The following is a 16,168-nucleotide window of genomic DNA, read 5'->3' on the forward strand; positions in this document are numbered from 1 at the left end:
CTCCAATCCATTCCCTAACTTTATTTAACGTTTCAAACCAGTTTATATTAGATGGAGGCATGCCAGCACTCCCTGCTCTTTAAAACCAGCAGCCTCTGTCCCTTTATTTGCAACTTCATGTGACTTCCTCAATTTACTTACATAATATGTCTTTCCACACCTGTCGTATTTGAGCTATACCATTAAGCTTTATAAACTGTGAATACAAGTAGTATTTAGGGTTGTTGTGGCAAGAAATTGGTGTTGAGCAAAGCTAATGCTAACTGACTGAAATTCTTATATAAACTTGTTTTATGAGATCCACTCTGAAAGACACTTAAACCCAAATAACCCCTTTCCTGACTATAAAATATTTTTAAATCACTGGGAAGAACAATCCAGTCCTTTGTTTTCTTTTGCCTGTTCAGTTACAATGTCGACCCTAAAATTAAGCAATTAATTTCTACTTCTGTTCTTCACTATCTTTCTCCCTTTCTCCTTCTGGAGCCACACGAATTATTGATAAATCTGTGGAAGCAATATGCATGTTTAAAAATGTTTTCTTGCTGATAGTGCAGTTCTAGAATGGTTTCACTGATTAGTGCGGAAAGATACTTTTATCAGAGAACTATTCTAGACAAACTACAAGCCTACACCATGACTCTACTAACACTGTTAATAGAAAAACTGTCACTTATGGGAGCAATATAAAAACCTATCACTGTAGTATCCAAGGATCTTAAACACAGTTGTTGCCAAGCCTGGGTTCAAGTGTAGTATGAACAAGATGTGGGTGGGGTCCCTATGCCTGTCCATCCCCTTTGCCCATAGAGCCAGAGTGAAACTGCTTCTTGGTCAACTAAGCTACAAAATAATTGTTCTGTGAACAGACGGCTTCCAGGATGGCTCAGCAGGAATGAGCAGAACTCTAACAGTTTCATTCTGGAGATGCTGTTCCCGCTGGGGAAGAGGTCTGTAGCAGCAGCAATACCAGCACAACTCTCCTGTAGAATTTCCATGAAGATAAATTTTAAAAAATGCAGGATACTTGCAATCATGCAACCAATTTAAAATCCCTGTAATCATGCAATTATCCACAAGATGGTACACCCACACAGCCACAGTTTGGTCCATGCTTATGCAAGCAGGGAAAGATGTACCTAATTTTCAAATATTTACTAATAAGTCAAAATCCTTAAAAAGCAAGGTTCAGCACACACTTCCCATTTACTGATATATACATGCAAGTTTGAAGTTTTAACACACACCCATGTGAGAAGTGAAAAGAGGTCTGAAACTTTTCTTCAACTAGTAGATAAAAATTCACTTGGCTCTTACTGAGTTACGAAACTTTTCCCAATACACTCACTTCTAGGACAAAAGCAAGGCTCCTCTCTTGCAAAGGCCTTCACAAAGACAGAGCCCAGTGGAAGTCTGCCCACATAGAGTCAACTGTAGGATGAGGTCCAAATATGAAACATTTCATCCCAAAAGACAATTAATAAACAGGGCTTTCAACTTGAACAAAAATGATACCTCACAGAATGTTACAATTAGGTAAATGTTAAACTACAGACCTAAATTAAGTTAAGCCACCCTCCCCCCAAAGTTTATTCATGCAATTCTTTACCAAATTTCACCTATTGTCTAGAACAAACAAATTAATTTCTGTTTATCTGAAATACTTTACCTAATCTCAACAAAATTAGCCAATAGGTGGGATTTGGCCTAGTTATGGCCATTATTATTCAAATTTGGCTCTTCATTTTAGAATTTAGAACGTAAATGGGGAAAGAGCCCAAAGAGCAACAGAACTGAACTGGAAACCTAAAGAAGTGGTAAGTGATATCCTGTTACACTTGACAGGACTACATTAGAAATAAAAAGTTAATACATTTAATACTATCAAGAAGCGCCTTGAAATGGCTGAAATGTGCATGAATTTAATGGAAACTTCTTAGCCACAAGCAGGAAAATAAATCAGTCTTCACTCAAGTCACAACATTATGTCTCACAGGTAAATTGTCAAAACTTGCCAAATGTGTATGTCAGAAGGTTTCCTGTTGTTTACTAATTACCTTTCCATTTGATCTTACATAACATACTCATGATAACTGCATCCCTAACTATAGAGCCAATGGAGGAACCACTTGCTCTGTATATAAATCTGTAAAACATTTTGGGATCTTTGCTATAAAAGAAACTTCATTAAAAAGATGTCTTGTCAATTTAGAACACTGAATTCCACAGACAGCTCCCTCACAGCTTAGAAACAATATCACATCCCACTCTATAACATGAGAGGTATAAAATAGCCAGGCTGAGCCAATCCCACTTTTTAGCCATCACATTCATTATCCATAGATACCTCCCAGTGGGGGATGCAGAATAAAGAGCACTATGCCAGCCAAGACCTAAAAATGGTTACTTCCTATTTAAATTGTCTTTTGTGACTTTATCTGTGGAACTTAGGTGCATCTCTTTTTTTTTTTTTAAGTCCTAGTAGTAGGATTTGTTCTGGGCAGTGGTGATTGGTTAGTTTTAGCTAATTTTTTGTTTGAGATGTTCAGAGGCCTTCAAGCCACAAGTATCTAAACTACACCTCTACCCCGATATAACGCTGTCCTCGGGAGCCAAGAAATCTTACCGTGTTATAGGTGAAACCGCATTATATCTAACTTGCTTTGCTCCGCTGGAGTGCGCAGCCCCCCCTGGAGCACGACTTTACTGCATTATATCTGAATTCGTGTTATATCAGTTCGCGTTATATCAGGGTAAAGGTGTATAAGTCATCAAAATAAAAAGATCATTCATAAACAAATACAATGGAGACAAAGTAAAAAATAAGAACCTAACCATCTCCTCCCAATTTCTTACACTTTCTAGACTGTAAAGCAGTATACACAATGTATGCATGTGTAACGGTGGTAATGAGAGAGCTGTACCCAAAGTTTAACATAAGAATGGCCCTACTGGGTCAGACCAAAGGTCCATCTAGCCCAGTATCCTGTCTTCCAACAGCGGCCAGTGCCAGGTGCTCCAGAGGGAATGAACAGAACAGGTAATCATTGAGTGATCCATCCCGTTCCTCATTCACAGCTTCTGTACAGAGGACTCAAAAGAGCATGCAGACTGCACAGGAACAGTATAAAAAGTTACAGATGTTATGAAGAGGAGAGAGGGACAGCATAAAGCCTGACGTACCTATAGGGGAAGTCTGGAAGCGAGCAGAGCATGGAGAACCAGGGAATGCTGTAGCACTGGCATGACAGCACAGAGAGAATTTTGTGTGCTGTGACTAGCAATAGAGACCGCTGCATAAAGGGGCAAGCAGTTGTAAAAGAGCTATTGATGGCATTGCAAAAACAGAACCAGGAGACTGCACTTGGGAGTACAGAGGCTGCAGGCTGGTACAGTTAAAAGTACAGACAGCTTTATAGGGGCATAGGGACTCCATGAAGCAGTATAGGGGTGTAGAGTCTGCACTGTGCACTACAGAGAATGTAAGGTAACATAGTGACTGCTTAAAATGGTAGAGAGAACATATCACAGCACTGAGCATTATAGGAGATCTGGGAACAGTATGGGGTAGTACAGGGGGCTATAGAGGAGCATGTAAATTATAGGAAATCTAGAAGCTGCATGAGGCAGCACAAAGGGGTATATAAAGGCAGTATAGGAAACTACAGGGTGAGGGGGTGGTATGGGGCCAACAGGGTCAGGCTACAGTATAGCAGGCTTGGGGCCTGCCTGGGACAGCACAGAGGCTGGTACAGAGAACTAGAGGGTCAGGTGACAGTATGGGGGCTTAGGGGCTGCCTGGGGCAGCAGAGGTGGTGGTACAGGGGACTACAGGGTCAGGTAATGGCATAGGGGGCTTGGGACCTACCTGGGGCATCACATATAGCAGAGAACAGCGGTTCCCAAACTTGTTCCGCCGCTTGTGCGGGGAAAGCCCTTGGCAGGCTGGGCTGGTTTGTTTACCTGCCAAGTCGGCAGGTTCGGCCGATGGCCGCGGTTCCCCGCTCCAGGCCGATGGGAGCTGCTGGAAATCTTAGACATACTTTGTAGACCCCCAGGGTCCGCAGGCTGACACTGGCGTGCAGGACTAGGGGGCCAGGCAGTGGTATGGGGGGGGGGGGCTGGCTGGGGCAGCCCAGGGGACTACGGGGTCAGGAGAGGGTAGGAGGGCCTGGGGCTGCACAGGCGGATCTAGGGGGGCGGACCAGGGAGCTCGCGGGGCAACAGGCGCTGTCAGCAAAGCGGCTGCCCCGGGGACTACGGCCGGGCCCCGCTCCCCCAGCCCCGCCGCCGGTTGTACCTGACACGAACACCACGAAGACCGAGCTCTGTTGCTTGGCGGCGGCGATGGCGGCCGGGATGGTGCCGCGGAACCACAACATGGTGCCCCCCAGGCCCGAACCCCTAGCCACCCACCCTGCCGATGCGCATGCGCCACAAGACCTGCAGCCTCACTCTGAAACGGTGACTAACCGCCCCCCAACCCCCGCAGGGCGCATGCGCTGCCTGCTGAGTAGGGCGGTGGTAGGGTAAACCTGGCTGTGATCCCCCCCCTGCACATTCCTCTCGCCTCTCCCCGTTGCGAGTGACACATAACGCAGCGCGGGTGCGCGCGCGGCAGATTCACCACGGTAGGGAAGAAGCCGCCTGGGCGCCGAGTCTAGGCGAGAACGGCGGGTGGGGGACGCCCCTGGGCCGCTCCGCCCTCATGGGGGGGAGAACAGCGGGGGACATAGAGGTGCCGCGCCTGGCCCTTCTCCACAGCCTGCGCGCACCCCCCCCCCGTGCCTGCGGGGAAGGATCGGCCCCTCCCCGGGCCCCCTCAGGGAAGGGGGCTCCTGGGGGCTGCCGGCCAGCCCGGGGCGGGGCCTGCTCCAGGGCTCGGCCCCGCTCGCAGCCATCCTCGGCCGGGGGGGGGGGCAGCGACCCCGGGAGAAAACGGCAGGTGGCCCCGGCAAGATTCCCCAGGGGCCGGGCTTGTCTCAGGCGGAGATCACAAGTGGCTCCAGGCTGCGGCACCTGCTGGGTGCCAGAGTCATGGGCGGAAACGGTCCCTGTTCCTGGTGGGGGATGTTTTCACTACGGCCAGGGCTGGCCGCAAGGGCTGTTGACACTATTCATGGTGGTGTGTGTGTAATTCGGAGTCTAAGCCCCTGCAATAAGGGAACGTACCTTGGGTCTGTAAAATTGTGTGTACGCCCATTGCACCATGGCCAGTGTTTTTAACCTTTATTCACGTATAGACCCCTGAAAATTTCAAATAGAGATGCAGACCCCTTTTAGAAATCATAAGACAGGCTGCAGAGGCTCAAGTGTAGCAGGCCACAGGTTGAAAACCACTGCACCATACAATTAAAAATAAACTGACATTAAGCTTTATATGCAGCCTTCTTGGGCTGAGAACACTTTTAGATGAGTTTTAGAGCACATAGCAGCAGCAACCTGCAGCTTTTCCTATGTAACTCAAGTTTGCAGCACTGATCTTATTTGACATTCAAACTCTCTTCAGAGCTACAGGAACAATTTGTTACTGTTGCATGTGATTCTGGTAGGCACAAGGGGGGAAGACAGCATTAACGGAATTGCTTTTAAAAGGAGAAGTAAATTAGTCTTCTGGGACCAAACTGAGCACTTTCATGCTTTTTGGGTATTTCTTGCAGCAAAGTAAGAACAGATCCCCAACCCAAAGAGCTTTAATAATAAACATGACCAGAAAAATCAAGGAGTTACAAGAAGGAACAAAATAAGCCTTTAATTAATGGGAGACTACCACCTCTCCATCATAAACAACAAATCTACAGAGCCAAGGCTAGAACAACTCTAAACACTCAGAGGTCTACTGCTTGAAGTAAAAGAAGGTCCCTATTAACTATAGAAGGACCATTATAATCTTTCTAATTTTCACTCAGCCAACAGAGGGTAAAATTCACACAAACATACAGATCAAAATTTTCAAAACTGACTAGCAATTTTGGGTGTCCAATATGAGACCTTGAAACAACTTGATTTTCAGAAAGTGATGAACATCAGACCCTTTAAAAAGACTTCAAAAGCTGGGCAGTCAAAAATCAAGGCCATCAAAAAAATCACTAGTCACTTTAAGATCAGGCATTACCACCAAGATTTTCACTCTACTGAAATCAATGGCAAAAACCTCCCATTGATGTCAGAGGGATTGGGCCAATGTTGGAATGATGATTATTTATGCAGAGTATTACCACAACACTAGCTTAACTTTTGTTCAATCCCTGTGCTGAATGGTATGGATACAATTACTCTAAACATGTCTAAGAAACCTAAATAAGAAGCAATTTACTACACCCAAATAGTAACAAAACTTTTATAAGCATTTAATGAAGATGCTTACAAATTGGCTAAACCCTGGGGGAGTTTAGACCCATAGTGTTTGGCTCTAACATAGTCAGGCAGATATTAGCAATGAATCCTTTAAGAGTTTATGTGGTTATACCTCTTAATAAACAAGTGGTATCATTGCTAATTATCAGACCTTAGATAAGGCCAGATGAATCAGTTCCTTATATTTACTATACCTGTACCCAATTAGCCATGTTTTTATTTGTATTACTTCAGCCCAAACTTTAAATAAGATAACACTGGTAATTTGAAGGGTCACTACAATTTAATCAGTTCTTCTCTCTCATTATCTCATTTGTATTGGTCACATGCTTTGAGCCTATTGCGCATGCTAATACCCCAGCACAATTTAAAACCATAGTTCATCCAAATCTAATGTGGGTCTATAATCCTACAGCCCATACCTGCACTGAAAGCAATGATAACTATCCACAACAAAAATATTTACTTAATTGTGAAGGATTTCCTTCAGCTATTACCAGAACATCAGCTTTTGGGGAGATTTAACTAGGGGAACATTGACAAGGTTGGCACAAGAAATTATGAAGAGACTTAGACTAAAATAAAAATTTCTGATTAGGGTGAATTACATGTAATGGAAAAGTGATTTGACCAATTTCCTTCAAACTTTACATAAACATCCTCCTTGGTTTTAGGATGAAATGCAACACTTTCCAGGCAACTGATTTTCTAAGCAAATATTATATTACAGCTAAAACTGGACTTTATAATGGAAATTAGTCTCTCTTCATAATTAAAAATGCAGCTATCTCCTGTGCATAAGTCCACAACACATATGGAGAACAAAACAAGCCTACAACCAAACAAGTTCCCACAAGATTAATTATAGCAAACAGCAGACTGCTCAAAACAATCTACATGGTCAATGTGACATTTTAAGGAATAATTGAGTACAGAAACGTGAAAGCTAACACAATTCATTATTCCATCTTGGGTACAGATGTTTGGTTTATAGGTTGGGTGAATAAGCATCCCATTTTATACCTCAAGCTCAATTAATTCTTCTCTCAGTTTGACAGAATTAAGTTCCCATGTGCACACCAATGCCTGATCCATGCCTTGAAACTTAATTTGCAGGCCTCCGTGTTGTAGAGACCTAGTGACGCAGCTGAACGTCCTGAAGACCTGCAGAATGCTACATCCTGCAGCATCCTGGAGAGTAAGGTGTTGACCTTCCTCCTTTGCGGAGCTTAGCCACAAACCACTAAGCAGGTCCGCTGCTCTTCCTATGGCTTACTTCTCTTTTGAATCTTTCTTTACGGGGGAAGTAAGTAGGGTTTGGACATCAAGACCGCTTGGGCTCTCTCAAGAAACGTCAAGAAAACACACTTTCAGGGAAACAGGTTAGATTCAAGTTAAATTTTATCTGATCCTGTTCTAAAGGCCAATTTTTATTGCAATGTGGGAAAACTTGCCTATCCAGTTTGGCAGATACTTGGAGGCCATAAGCAGAATCTTCGAATATGTTGCCATGATCTTCCACCTAAATGAATCTGACCTCTTCTGGGTAGTCTCAGTATTAGCATGCAAGGGGTGAGATTTAAATTTTATTTGCTAGTTTTTGGCGTGTCTTGACTTGACACTGTCAGTTGATGTTTTAATTTGTGATTATAAAATCTATGTGGAAATGCTGCAAGGCTTTGTCAGGCACATTTATTCATTAGGAAAATACTACAGAGAAGCGGTAGCTTCTTTTATAGACAAGGCTGTAACCAGCTTTCTATTTATTCGGCGAACTGTGTCCCCTGGCACCCTTTCCCAAAGTCATAAAAAAAAAGTTCCTGTCTGCATCATATTCATAAACCCATCATCATATCCTCATTTCAATTCCCACTTAAAGCCTTCCTCTTCTATGATTTACTTGTGATAGCAGCACATACCTGTATCCAAAAACTAAAAGAACAGTGATTATATATAAAGTATGTGCAATGCTGTAAGATTTGCTTTCTAAAGTATGCACCAAGTCTTAAAAATTAAGCACATCATAGACAGGAGAGTAGATTTGGGCAAAAGGTAATTTTTTTGGTCTGCAACTCGTTAGGCAAGTTGTAAGCTAATTTCTGTTAAACTCCGTTCCCTAAATATGAGGAAAACTTGCAAAATGGCATAATATGGATTCACTTAGGTTTCAAACAGTCCTATAGTTTAAACAAATGCACTGAAAAAAGTTTGTATTTGTAAACATTTATTTTCTTGAACTGAAAAAAGGCTTGCATCAGCACACATTGTACAGCCTTGCAAATTACACAGAAATTGAAAAGATTTTGTTTGTATGTGCAATGAAACTTCTGATGTCCAGTGATCCTCTGCAAATGATGAAAACATATTTAAATGACTTAAGAAGGGTCCAGCACTTATTTAAACACAATTATCCTAGAGTGCAAAGAAAGAAAAAGATTTATACCGGTGGAAACACAAAGTGCAAATATTTTGTCATTTGGGGAGATACATTTTAGTGTCTTCACCCTTTTACTAAAAACAAATTGGCTTCAATGAACATTCTTTGTAGTTTAGACATATTCATATTCCACTTTAATACTTATGCTAACCTGTTTGATTAGGAATGAGTTCAAGAATATAATTTATTTGTAATTATCTTTCACACTGTCAGAGTGAATCTTGAAAGGACTGTGTATGGAGTTTAGAAGTTATTGAAACTGCTTTATTTGAAAAAGAAACGGGAAGAGAAATTTGTTAACTGAAGATTTTTGCGTAGTTGGCTAAAAAACAGTGTAATTTCTTAATAATTATTCTCCCTTCCCTCACCCCATTCCACCCCAAGCCCTAAAATAGATAGCTGTGTGCTGGCTGTGAAAAGGGATTAGAAAATACAGATCTGAATATGGGTATTCATTATGAACAAAGGTTTGCTGTACAATAGAGATTTGGATCTGATACAAGAATTCAGAAATATAAAACAAAACTACTATAAAAGTAAGGGGCATTTTAACAGCATTCCTCATAGAAAGCTGCCTCTCTCTATCTTGTCAGAATGGATTCTTACAATTGTCTGGGATTAACTTTATATCTATTTTTCTTCTTCTTCTTGCTGGATCACTGGGTTATTCTTCCAAGGCTATAATGTCATATGAGAACACATCCCAGGAGTCTCTATGAAGAGAACCGAAACCCCATAACATCAAGCCAATCAAGTAGAGAAGAGAAGGACATGGAACTAATAAAGGCTGAATGTCCAACAATGTAGCTGCTACTGAGAACTAGCCCTTTCCAGAATATGAAACTCATAGTGCTTCTTGCTTGTTCTCAGCCTAAACTTGTTAGCTGAGTTACTTTGTTTCTTCAGTGCATTTTGGGCTGCTGACATCGTAGGGAACGTAGCTAGAATTGTATATGTGGAGGCCAAGTCACTAGGTTTGGATGGTTCAGTGTTCACATTACTATCTCCACTGCCACAGTAACGGTGTTGGTGTTGCTGTTGTGTCTGTAGACACTGGGGATTCCTTAGCCACCGAATCTTGGCACCAACTTTAAAGAGTTCTCCAAATAGTTTTTCAGCTTCCATACGAGTTATTCCTTCTGGCAGTTCAGTAATTTCTAAGACTTTTCCAACAACTGAAACAAGAAATATGTAGAATTAAAACTGGTCATTACATTTAACAAGGATTCAATTTTACATAAAATAGTGACCTTACATTAGATGTGAAAATTACGTTAGATGTGAAATTAACTCTGTTTAAACAAAATACATTCTGCTTCTCATATATTTAAAAAAATGTGGTACTGAACATCAAAACTACTAAAGTTCCAAGTGCGGTCAACTGGAGTTAAGCACGCAGGCTAAAAGATAGTACAAGGTGCTGAATAATTAATAAGGGTTTGTCTTATATGACTATTTAATTTGCAGCAAGCTGGAGTGAGAGTCTATTCCACCCTGCTGCCCATAGGGACTCTGCTGATGCATACCCTGCCGTTTCGAAGTAGGACAGACCAACACACAGTAACTGTTTGTGTGCATCAGCAGGCTCCCTAAGGACAGCTAGTGCAGGGTAGATTCACACCTCAGCTTGCTGCTAACTAAATGTTCATGCAGACAAGCCCTTACCCTAGTTCTGCAGCAGAACTGAGGACTTAAGACTAACACTTAGATGATTTATTAATGGGATAAAAAATATGGTTGCAATAAAAATGTGGGACAGTGAGAACTGACTTGCTTCACACAACAGCTTTGGCTGTCTGCTCTCATGGCGGAGACTTCCTAAGGAAAGCAACCCAGCTTCCTTCTGTATTCATTGATACACAAAGAGAGTTGGGGGTGATACACAAAACATAATTCTTTGCCATCACAATAAAATCATTTATCTGAAGATTTCAAAATGATTTATAAAAATTAAACCTCATTGCACCCATTTCACATATAAACAAACTGAGGAGCTTAAATGATTTGTTCAAGGTGTCAGTCAGAACTAGTTCTATACATGTTGTCAAAGAGCAAATCACGCCAACTGGGGGAGGAGGATGTTAGTTTCCCCCTTATGCACCTGATCTTGTCCAGTCAAAATGAACTCTCCTCCAAATCTCCTTTCAGGGCCTAGCTAGCAAGCCAACAAAGAAATAGATTTTGATCAGTCCACGGAACACAGTCCTAGCATTCTGGCCATGCCCTTCCGCATTTATTGGGTAGCACTTGTTGCCTATGGTCTGCACAGTGGAGAGAGGTTGTACCTTTGTTCCACCCATCATATTTATTGGCAACAAATGCAGTGTTTTGATTTACATCAGGAAAAAACAAAGTAAATCAGGAATGAATTTAGTTCATGTATTACATTCATAGTTCTGGTAAACTAAGAGCAGTTATGGAAGAATTTTGTATTATATTAAACATGTCATTTACAAATATTTTGGTATTAACTTTTACATTAAATAATTTGACTTACTATGTCTCCCTTGGTTTTCTTTTCCCTTATCTTTTCTATGTTTTTCTCTATTGTTTTCTCTGGTTCTCTCTTCCTCTCTATTTGCTTTTGATTAATAGTTTCTTCTTTCCCACCATTCCCATCTTTTCCTATGTTTGCTGTCTCCCTCTTTGCTCAGTTACTGTTCATTCTTACCTACCTTTGATTCACACTTGATTGTCCTTCCCTTTTATACTATTCATCCTTCCCTCTCCTACTTTATCTCACTCATTAATTGTACCAACTTTCATACTTGGGAGCTCCTTTTCCCTTTGGCACATCTGCAGCTGCCCCAGACACTCCTATTCTGCTGCAAGTCTCACATACAGACAATTCCATCACACAGACATCCATTTTTCTGCAAACCCTTCAGACAACCCCCCATGCTTCCAAACAGATATCCATTGACATTGTTGTACCCCCTACAAGCACCTTCCATACTGCTACGCCTTCAAAAGATCCCATGTAACCAACTCCTACAGACACTCACCCCCACAACATCCATGCACACTACTTTGCTGCACTCTACATACAGATATTTTCCAGACATTACACCCTTATAGATAGGAATTTCAACAGTGACAAAGTCTATGACCCCAGACTACCTCCTCTCTGCTGAGACCCCTCTGACTTTCCTACACAGATACACAACACCAACATAGGCAACTCCTACTCTCCTGCAACCCATGTGTAAAAACCCATTAATATCCAGTCCTCTCTGTCATGTATCCAATTCTGCATCAGATGTCACAGTCCCATTCCCCTACACAGGTCTGAATAATACAATAAATAAATTAGAGTAATGCTGTCTCACTGCTTCTGTTTTTGATTCAGCAGTTCTCTCAGAGTGCAGCATCACCCAACAGTTACATACCTGGTTCCCCTGCACCAAGATCTGCTGAAGCGGCCTTCTTAGCTGGTTTCCTTCCTCTGTTTCCATGTCTGTGTCCAGGTTGACACTGAGCTCAGACAAACATCACATGGTTAGAATGTAACTTTTAATATTACAAATGCAATCAAACAAGAGTTACAAGTAACAAGGGTCACAAGTTATGAACCACTGTCTGCAGCGCTGTAGTTAGTATGCTACACTATGACAGTATAGAAGAGGGACAGATTTCTGGGTCCACTGTCATTCCTGGGGCCTAGCATTATTGCACAAAAGCATGTTCAGTCCCTGGTATGAGGGCAAATAGGAGGGAAAGGTGAAAGTAGCATGTTAGCCAATACATATATATTAGCTGTAATGTACACCATGATAATAGGTATTATATGCATTGTTGTAATACAGTATAATGACAGTGGCAGATTAGCCACTGGGCCAAAGGGGCCTGGGCCCAGGGGCCCTGAAAAAAATGGAGCACCAGGCAGAGTAAGCCCCTGCATCCCCACCTTGCTCCCTGGCTGGAGCGCAGGGCTGGCAGAGCAAGCCCTTGCACCCTGACCCCATTTCCCCCGCGGACCACAGGTTGAAAACTACTATTCTATGGGAATGACAACCTTTTGCGGACCCCTTAGACCAGTGGTTCTCAAACTTTTGTACTGGTGACCCCTTTCACATAGCAAGCCTCTGAGTGTGACCTCCCCCTTATAAATGAAAAACAAACACTTTTTAATATATTTAACACCATTATAAATGCTGGAGGCAAAGCAGGGCTTGGGGTAGAGGCTGACAGCTCGCAAACCCTCATGTAATGACCTCATCCTGACCCCCAGTTTGAGAATCCCTGCCTTAGCCATAGTCTGCGTACCCCCGGGTCCACGGACCACAGGATGAAAACCACTACATCAGAATTTATAGCCAAGTGGTACAGACTAACATGGTGTAGACATGCCCAGGAGTTGGCACTTGTTCATACCTGTTGGCCTGTTACATGTCCATGTAATGAGGGTGGAGGGTTATATTGCAGTGGCTGGCCGAGCAAAGGGTATCTGGCATCTCCTGAAGATGAGAAAAATAGTCTTAATACTTTTTCTTGGTTTAATATAAAAATTCTAAATGCTCTTAATCTACACCTCACAAATATGGTATACAATGTAGAATGAATGTATACAAGGAAATAATTGTAATGTGGTTATTACCAGAAAAAAATACAAGAGTTGGCCTCTTAAGAGAGCGAAAAAGCACTTTAAGAATTCAGCAGACAATGGTAAACTTGTGGGGAAATAATTAACTGAGCACAAACTATCAAGTTCAGAAGTCACAGACTAAGGGCTCCTTAAATTTAAAAATACATTTTTTAAAGGTTATAGGATGCACTTATGACCCCTGGTTTCTCTGCCATAGTCTCATCTAGATTCAAATCTCCTCAAAGAGTTTTAATAAGATTAAAACTTGTTGCAGTGTTTCAAATAGCATGTGCACAGCACCACCCTGGCCCAATGCCACCCACATCTTGAAATTCCTATCCACTTGAGGGGTCCATAAAGTGATTGAATCGAAATCTTTAAAAATTATGAAAAGGGACTAAGGAAGTTGAGACACGATTGACAATGGGAAGTCTAACAATTATGCAAAAGTTAGTGAACACATGCAATTTATTAGGGAAAGTATCCAATGTAGAGAATGTGTTCAAAAATAAATACGATTTATTTCTGAAAAGTGAGGCAATAAAGAATTTCTTTTTCTGCCTGCAAACTTGTTCCACATATTACACCCATTATTCTAAAATTCTAGAGCTGCATCTACCTTTCAGTTTCCGACAGGTAGCAGCAACTAATCAGATGATAAACTTTTTAGCTAACTAATCAATTGTTATGTGCTATTCACTGGCTCACTAATCTGGACTTGGTTATTTAAACAATGTGAATCAACTGTCTTGTCATGACAGAAGAACAGCCATGTCTCTAATCAGTGAAAACTTCCTACTCATTGCTCTTCCACTAAGATGATGGCAGCAGGTTCTGCTCTTGGTCTTTTACAAGGAGTTTCTCTGAGAAAATATTAATTGTGAGCACTGCAGGCCCAAAAGGATAGAGATGGCAGGACTCTCTACTTTCTGGCCCATTGATGATCATGATGGGAGGTCACTACCTAACAGCTCTATATCAGTTATTAGTAACATTACTGTGGTCGTGTCTAGCGGCTCCTGTCTCATTGTTCTGGGCACCGTACAAACATAACGGTCTTTGATCCAAAGAGTTTACAGTGTAAGTAGTGGCTCGATCAGTGGATTAATCAATGGATCAAAGATGAAGAATGAAAAGTCTGGTGAAAAGGCAGTTTATCTTATCCTACATTTCTACTTCCTTTCCCATGTACCATGTCATGCCCACCTAGTGCAACGGGTAGGCATATAGGACTGACCGAACTTTTCTATCCATAAAAACAACATCCACTGTGACAGTATATTTAAGGTTTGCGGTTTCAATATAAAACTAATTTGTTTTGTTTTAATTAAAATATATCCCAAATTTACAATCCCTTAGTGCTAAAAGTTATTTATGAAGGAGCTTCATGGTTCTAAAAATCCCCATTACTAGCATAAAGTTCATGGCTTTTTTATTTGGGGCGAAGAAGGGTATAGAAGCATAAAGTTTTTTTTTTTAATATAAGTCAAAGAATACATTTTTTAAACACACTGGCAAAAACATTAAAATCATAATTTGCCCTCAAAACTGATGAAAATTGAAAAAAGAAGGGAATATTCATGTATTTTTATATATATATTTCTGTTAGCTAAAAATCTTACCTTGTCCAGGGACAAAAGATCTAGAAAATTGGGACACAATAGAAAGAGGTGTTAACGTGGGACGGAGGTTTTTCATGTTTGATAGTTGAACTGGTGCTGGTGACTGGGCTGGTGAGGTGGCAGGGCTGTTTAGTTGAGGACTCTGCTGTAACTAGAGTAAACATGACACAAAGATATTGGTTCAAATCCTGGACACAACAACCTTAATATGTTTGACAAGCACTGGATTTATTTTGTTCCTCTCCAGAAATGAATTATCTCTTTTTAAATATAAGAACCATAGTACAAATGATCTCAGGGGGAAAAAAACAAAACAAAACAAAATCATACCTGTGTGGCACTGTCTAAAGTGCTAAACTCGGTGGATTTCTGTCCTCTTTGATGGTCACAATAATATTTATTTTGTTTCCATTGAGGAGGTGAATGGGTTCGAGGCTGAGGATTGTTGGGTATATTTAGCTGCATCATTACTACTCCTCCACCTGGTGGTGGAGCTACTGCTACAAAACAAAAAGTGGGAGGCTATTGTTAGAAATTAGTTCATTGTGCAACCCATGCTTTATTTACTGAAAATTAGGAAAGTGACAAAAAACAGCTAGTGAGATAATGGGTTGCTGATTTTTGAAAATACAGGGATTGGTCTTCTGTAGAATATTTTATTTCCGCTACCAAATAAAATCCTTATAGATCACTTAAAAGGAATATATCACGATTTGTAAAGATGCGTTGAACTATTGAAACTTTTAATATCATTATTAAAACATTTTCTAAGCAAATTGTTCTATCAAGCAGTAGTTGAAAATGCTCTAAATTTACCATGCTTTTATTTTCTGAACAATCAGAGCAATCATTACTTGAAGACAAATGAATATTTAAGGCACAAAATCAAATAATTAAAAATTAAAGTCTAAGCCAGTGTCAAGGAATGCTGCACATTAGGCAAAAGTAGCTGAATAAAAATAAAAACTGTCCATCGTGCTTCATGGCAATTAGCAATGATATGCTCAGTGTTTTATTTTTAAGAAAAGACACAGTAAGAAAAAGCATAATATTTAACTCTTATATAGTGCCTTGCATCAGAGGAAGCTGGATTATTCCCTAATACTCAAGTGAGGCTAAGATCCTCATTTACAGATAGCCTGGTAAAAATGAGTGAGTGAGTGAGGG

General features: G+C 41.1%; 2 protein-coding genes and 1 long non-coding RNA gene across 24 annotated transcripts in view; 1 reads left to right on the top strand and 2 right to left on the bottom strand.

Annotated features, from left to right (window-relative positions):
- The window catches only part of UBXN4 (UBX domain protein 4), a 29,764-nt gene extending 25,298 nt beyond the window's left edge, over nucleotides 1-4,466 (bottom strand). Inside the window, exon 1 of one of the 2 annotated variants that reach the window (XM_039493798.1) lies at nucleotides 4,301-4,466. In XM_039493798.1, the coding sequence (XP_039349732.1) occupies nucleotides 4,301-4,382 (82 nt within the window). In that variant the 5' untranslated portion in view covers nucleotides 4,383-4,466. The remainder of the gene's footprint in view (nucleotides 1-4,300) is intronic. The other variant, XM_039493799.1, reaches the window with a different exon arrangement.
- Nucleotides 4,467-4,472: 6 nt separating this feature from the next.
- On the top strand, nucleotides 4,473-9,585 carry LOC120374335. The gene is made up of 3 exons (XR_005586011.1): nucleotides 4,473-4,631; nucleotides 7,474-7,608; nucleotides 9,472-9,585. It is a non-coding gene; the product is annotated as an uncharacterized LOC120374335 (long non-coding RNA).
- The window catches only part of R3HDM1 (R3H domain containing 1), a 132,085-nt gene continuing 124,481 nt past the window's right edge, over nucleotides 8,565-16,168 (bottom strand). For all 21 annotated transcript variants that reach the window (XM_039493764.1, XM_039493761.1, XM_039493760.1 and 18 more), the window contains 5 exons: nucleotides 15,332-15,501; nucleotides 15,002-15,152; nucleotides 13,169-13,251; nucleotides 12,184-12,268; nucleotides 8,565-9,969 (listed from right to left, as the gene is read on the bottom strand). In XM_039493764.1, the coding sequence (XP_039349698.1) occupies nucleotides 9,605-9,969; nucleotides 12,184-12,268; nucleotides 13,169-13,251; nucleotides 15,002-15,152; nucleotides 15,332-15,501 (854 nt within the window). In that variant the 3' untranslated portion in view covers nucleotides 8,565-9,604. The remainder of the gene's footprint in view (nucleotides 9,970-12,183; nucleotides 12,269-13,168; nucleotides 13,252-15,001; nucleotides 15,153-15,331; nucleotides 15,502-16,168) is intronic.

The sequence above is a fragment of the Mauremys reevesii genome, linkage group 11 (genome assembly GCF_016161935.1).
Source record: "Mauremys reevesii isolate NIE-2019 linkage group 11, ASM1616193v1, whole genome shotgun sequence".
Classification (NCBI taxonomy): Eukaryota; Metazoa; Chordata; order Testudines; family Geoemydidae; genus Mauremys; species Mauremys reevesii.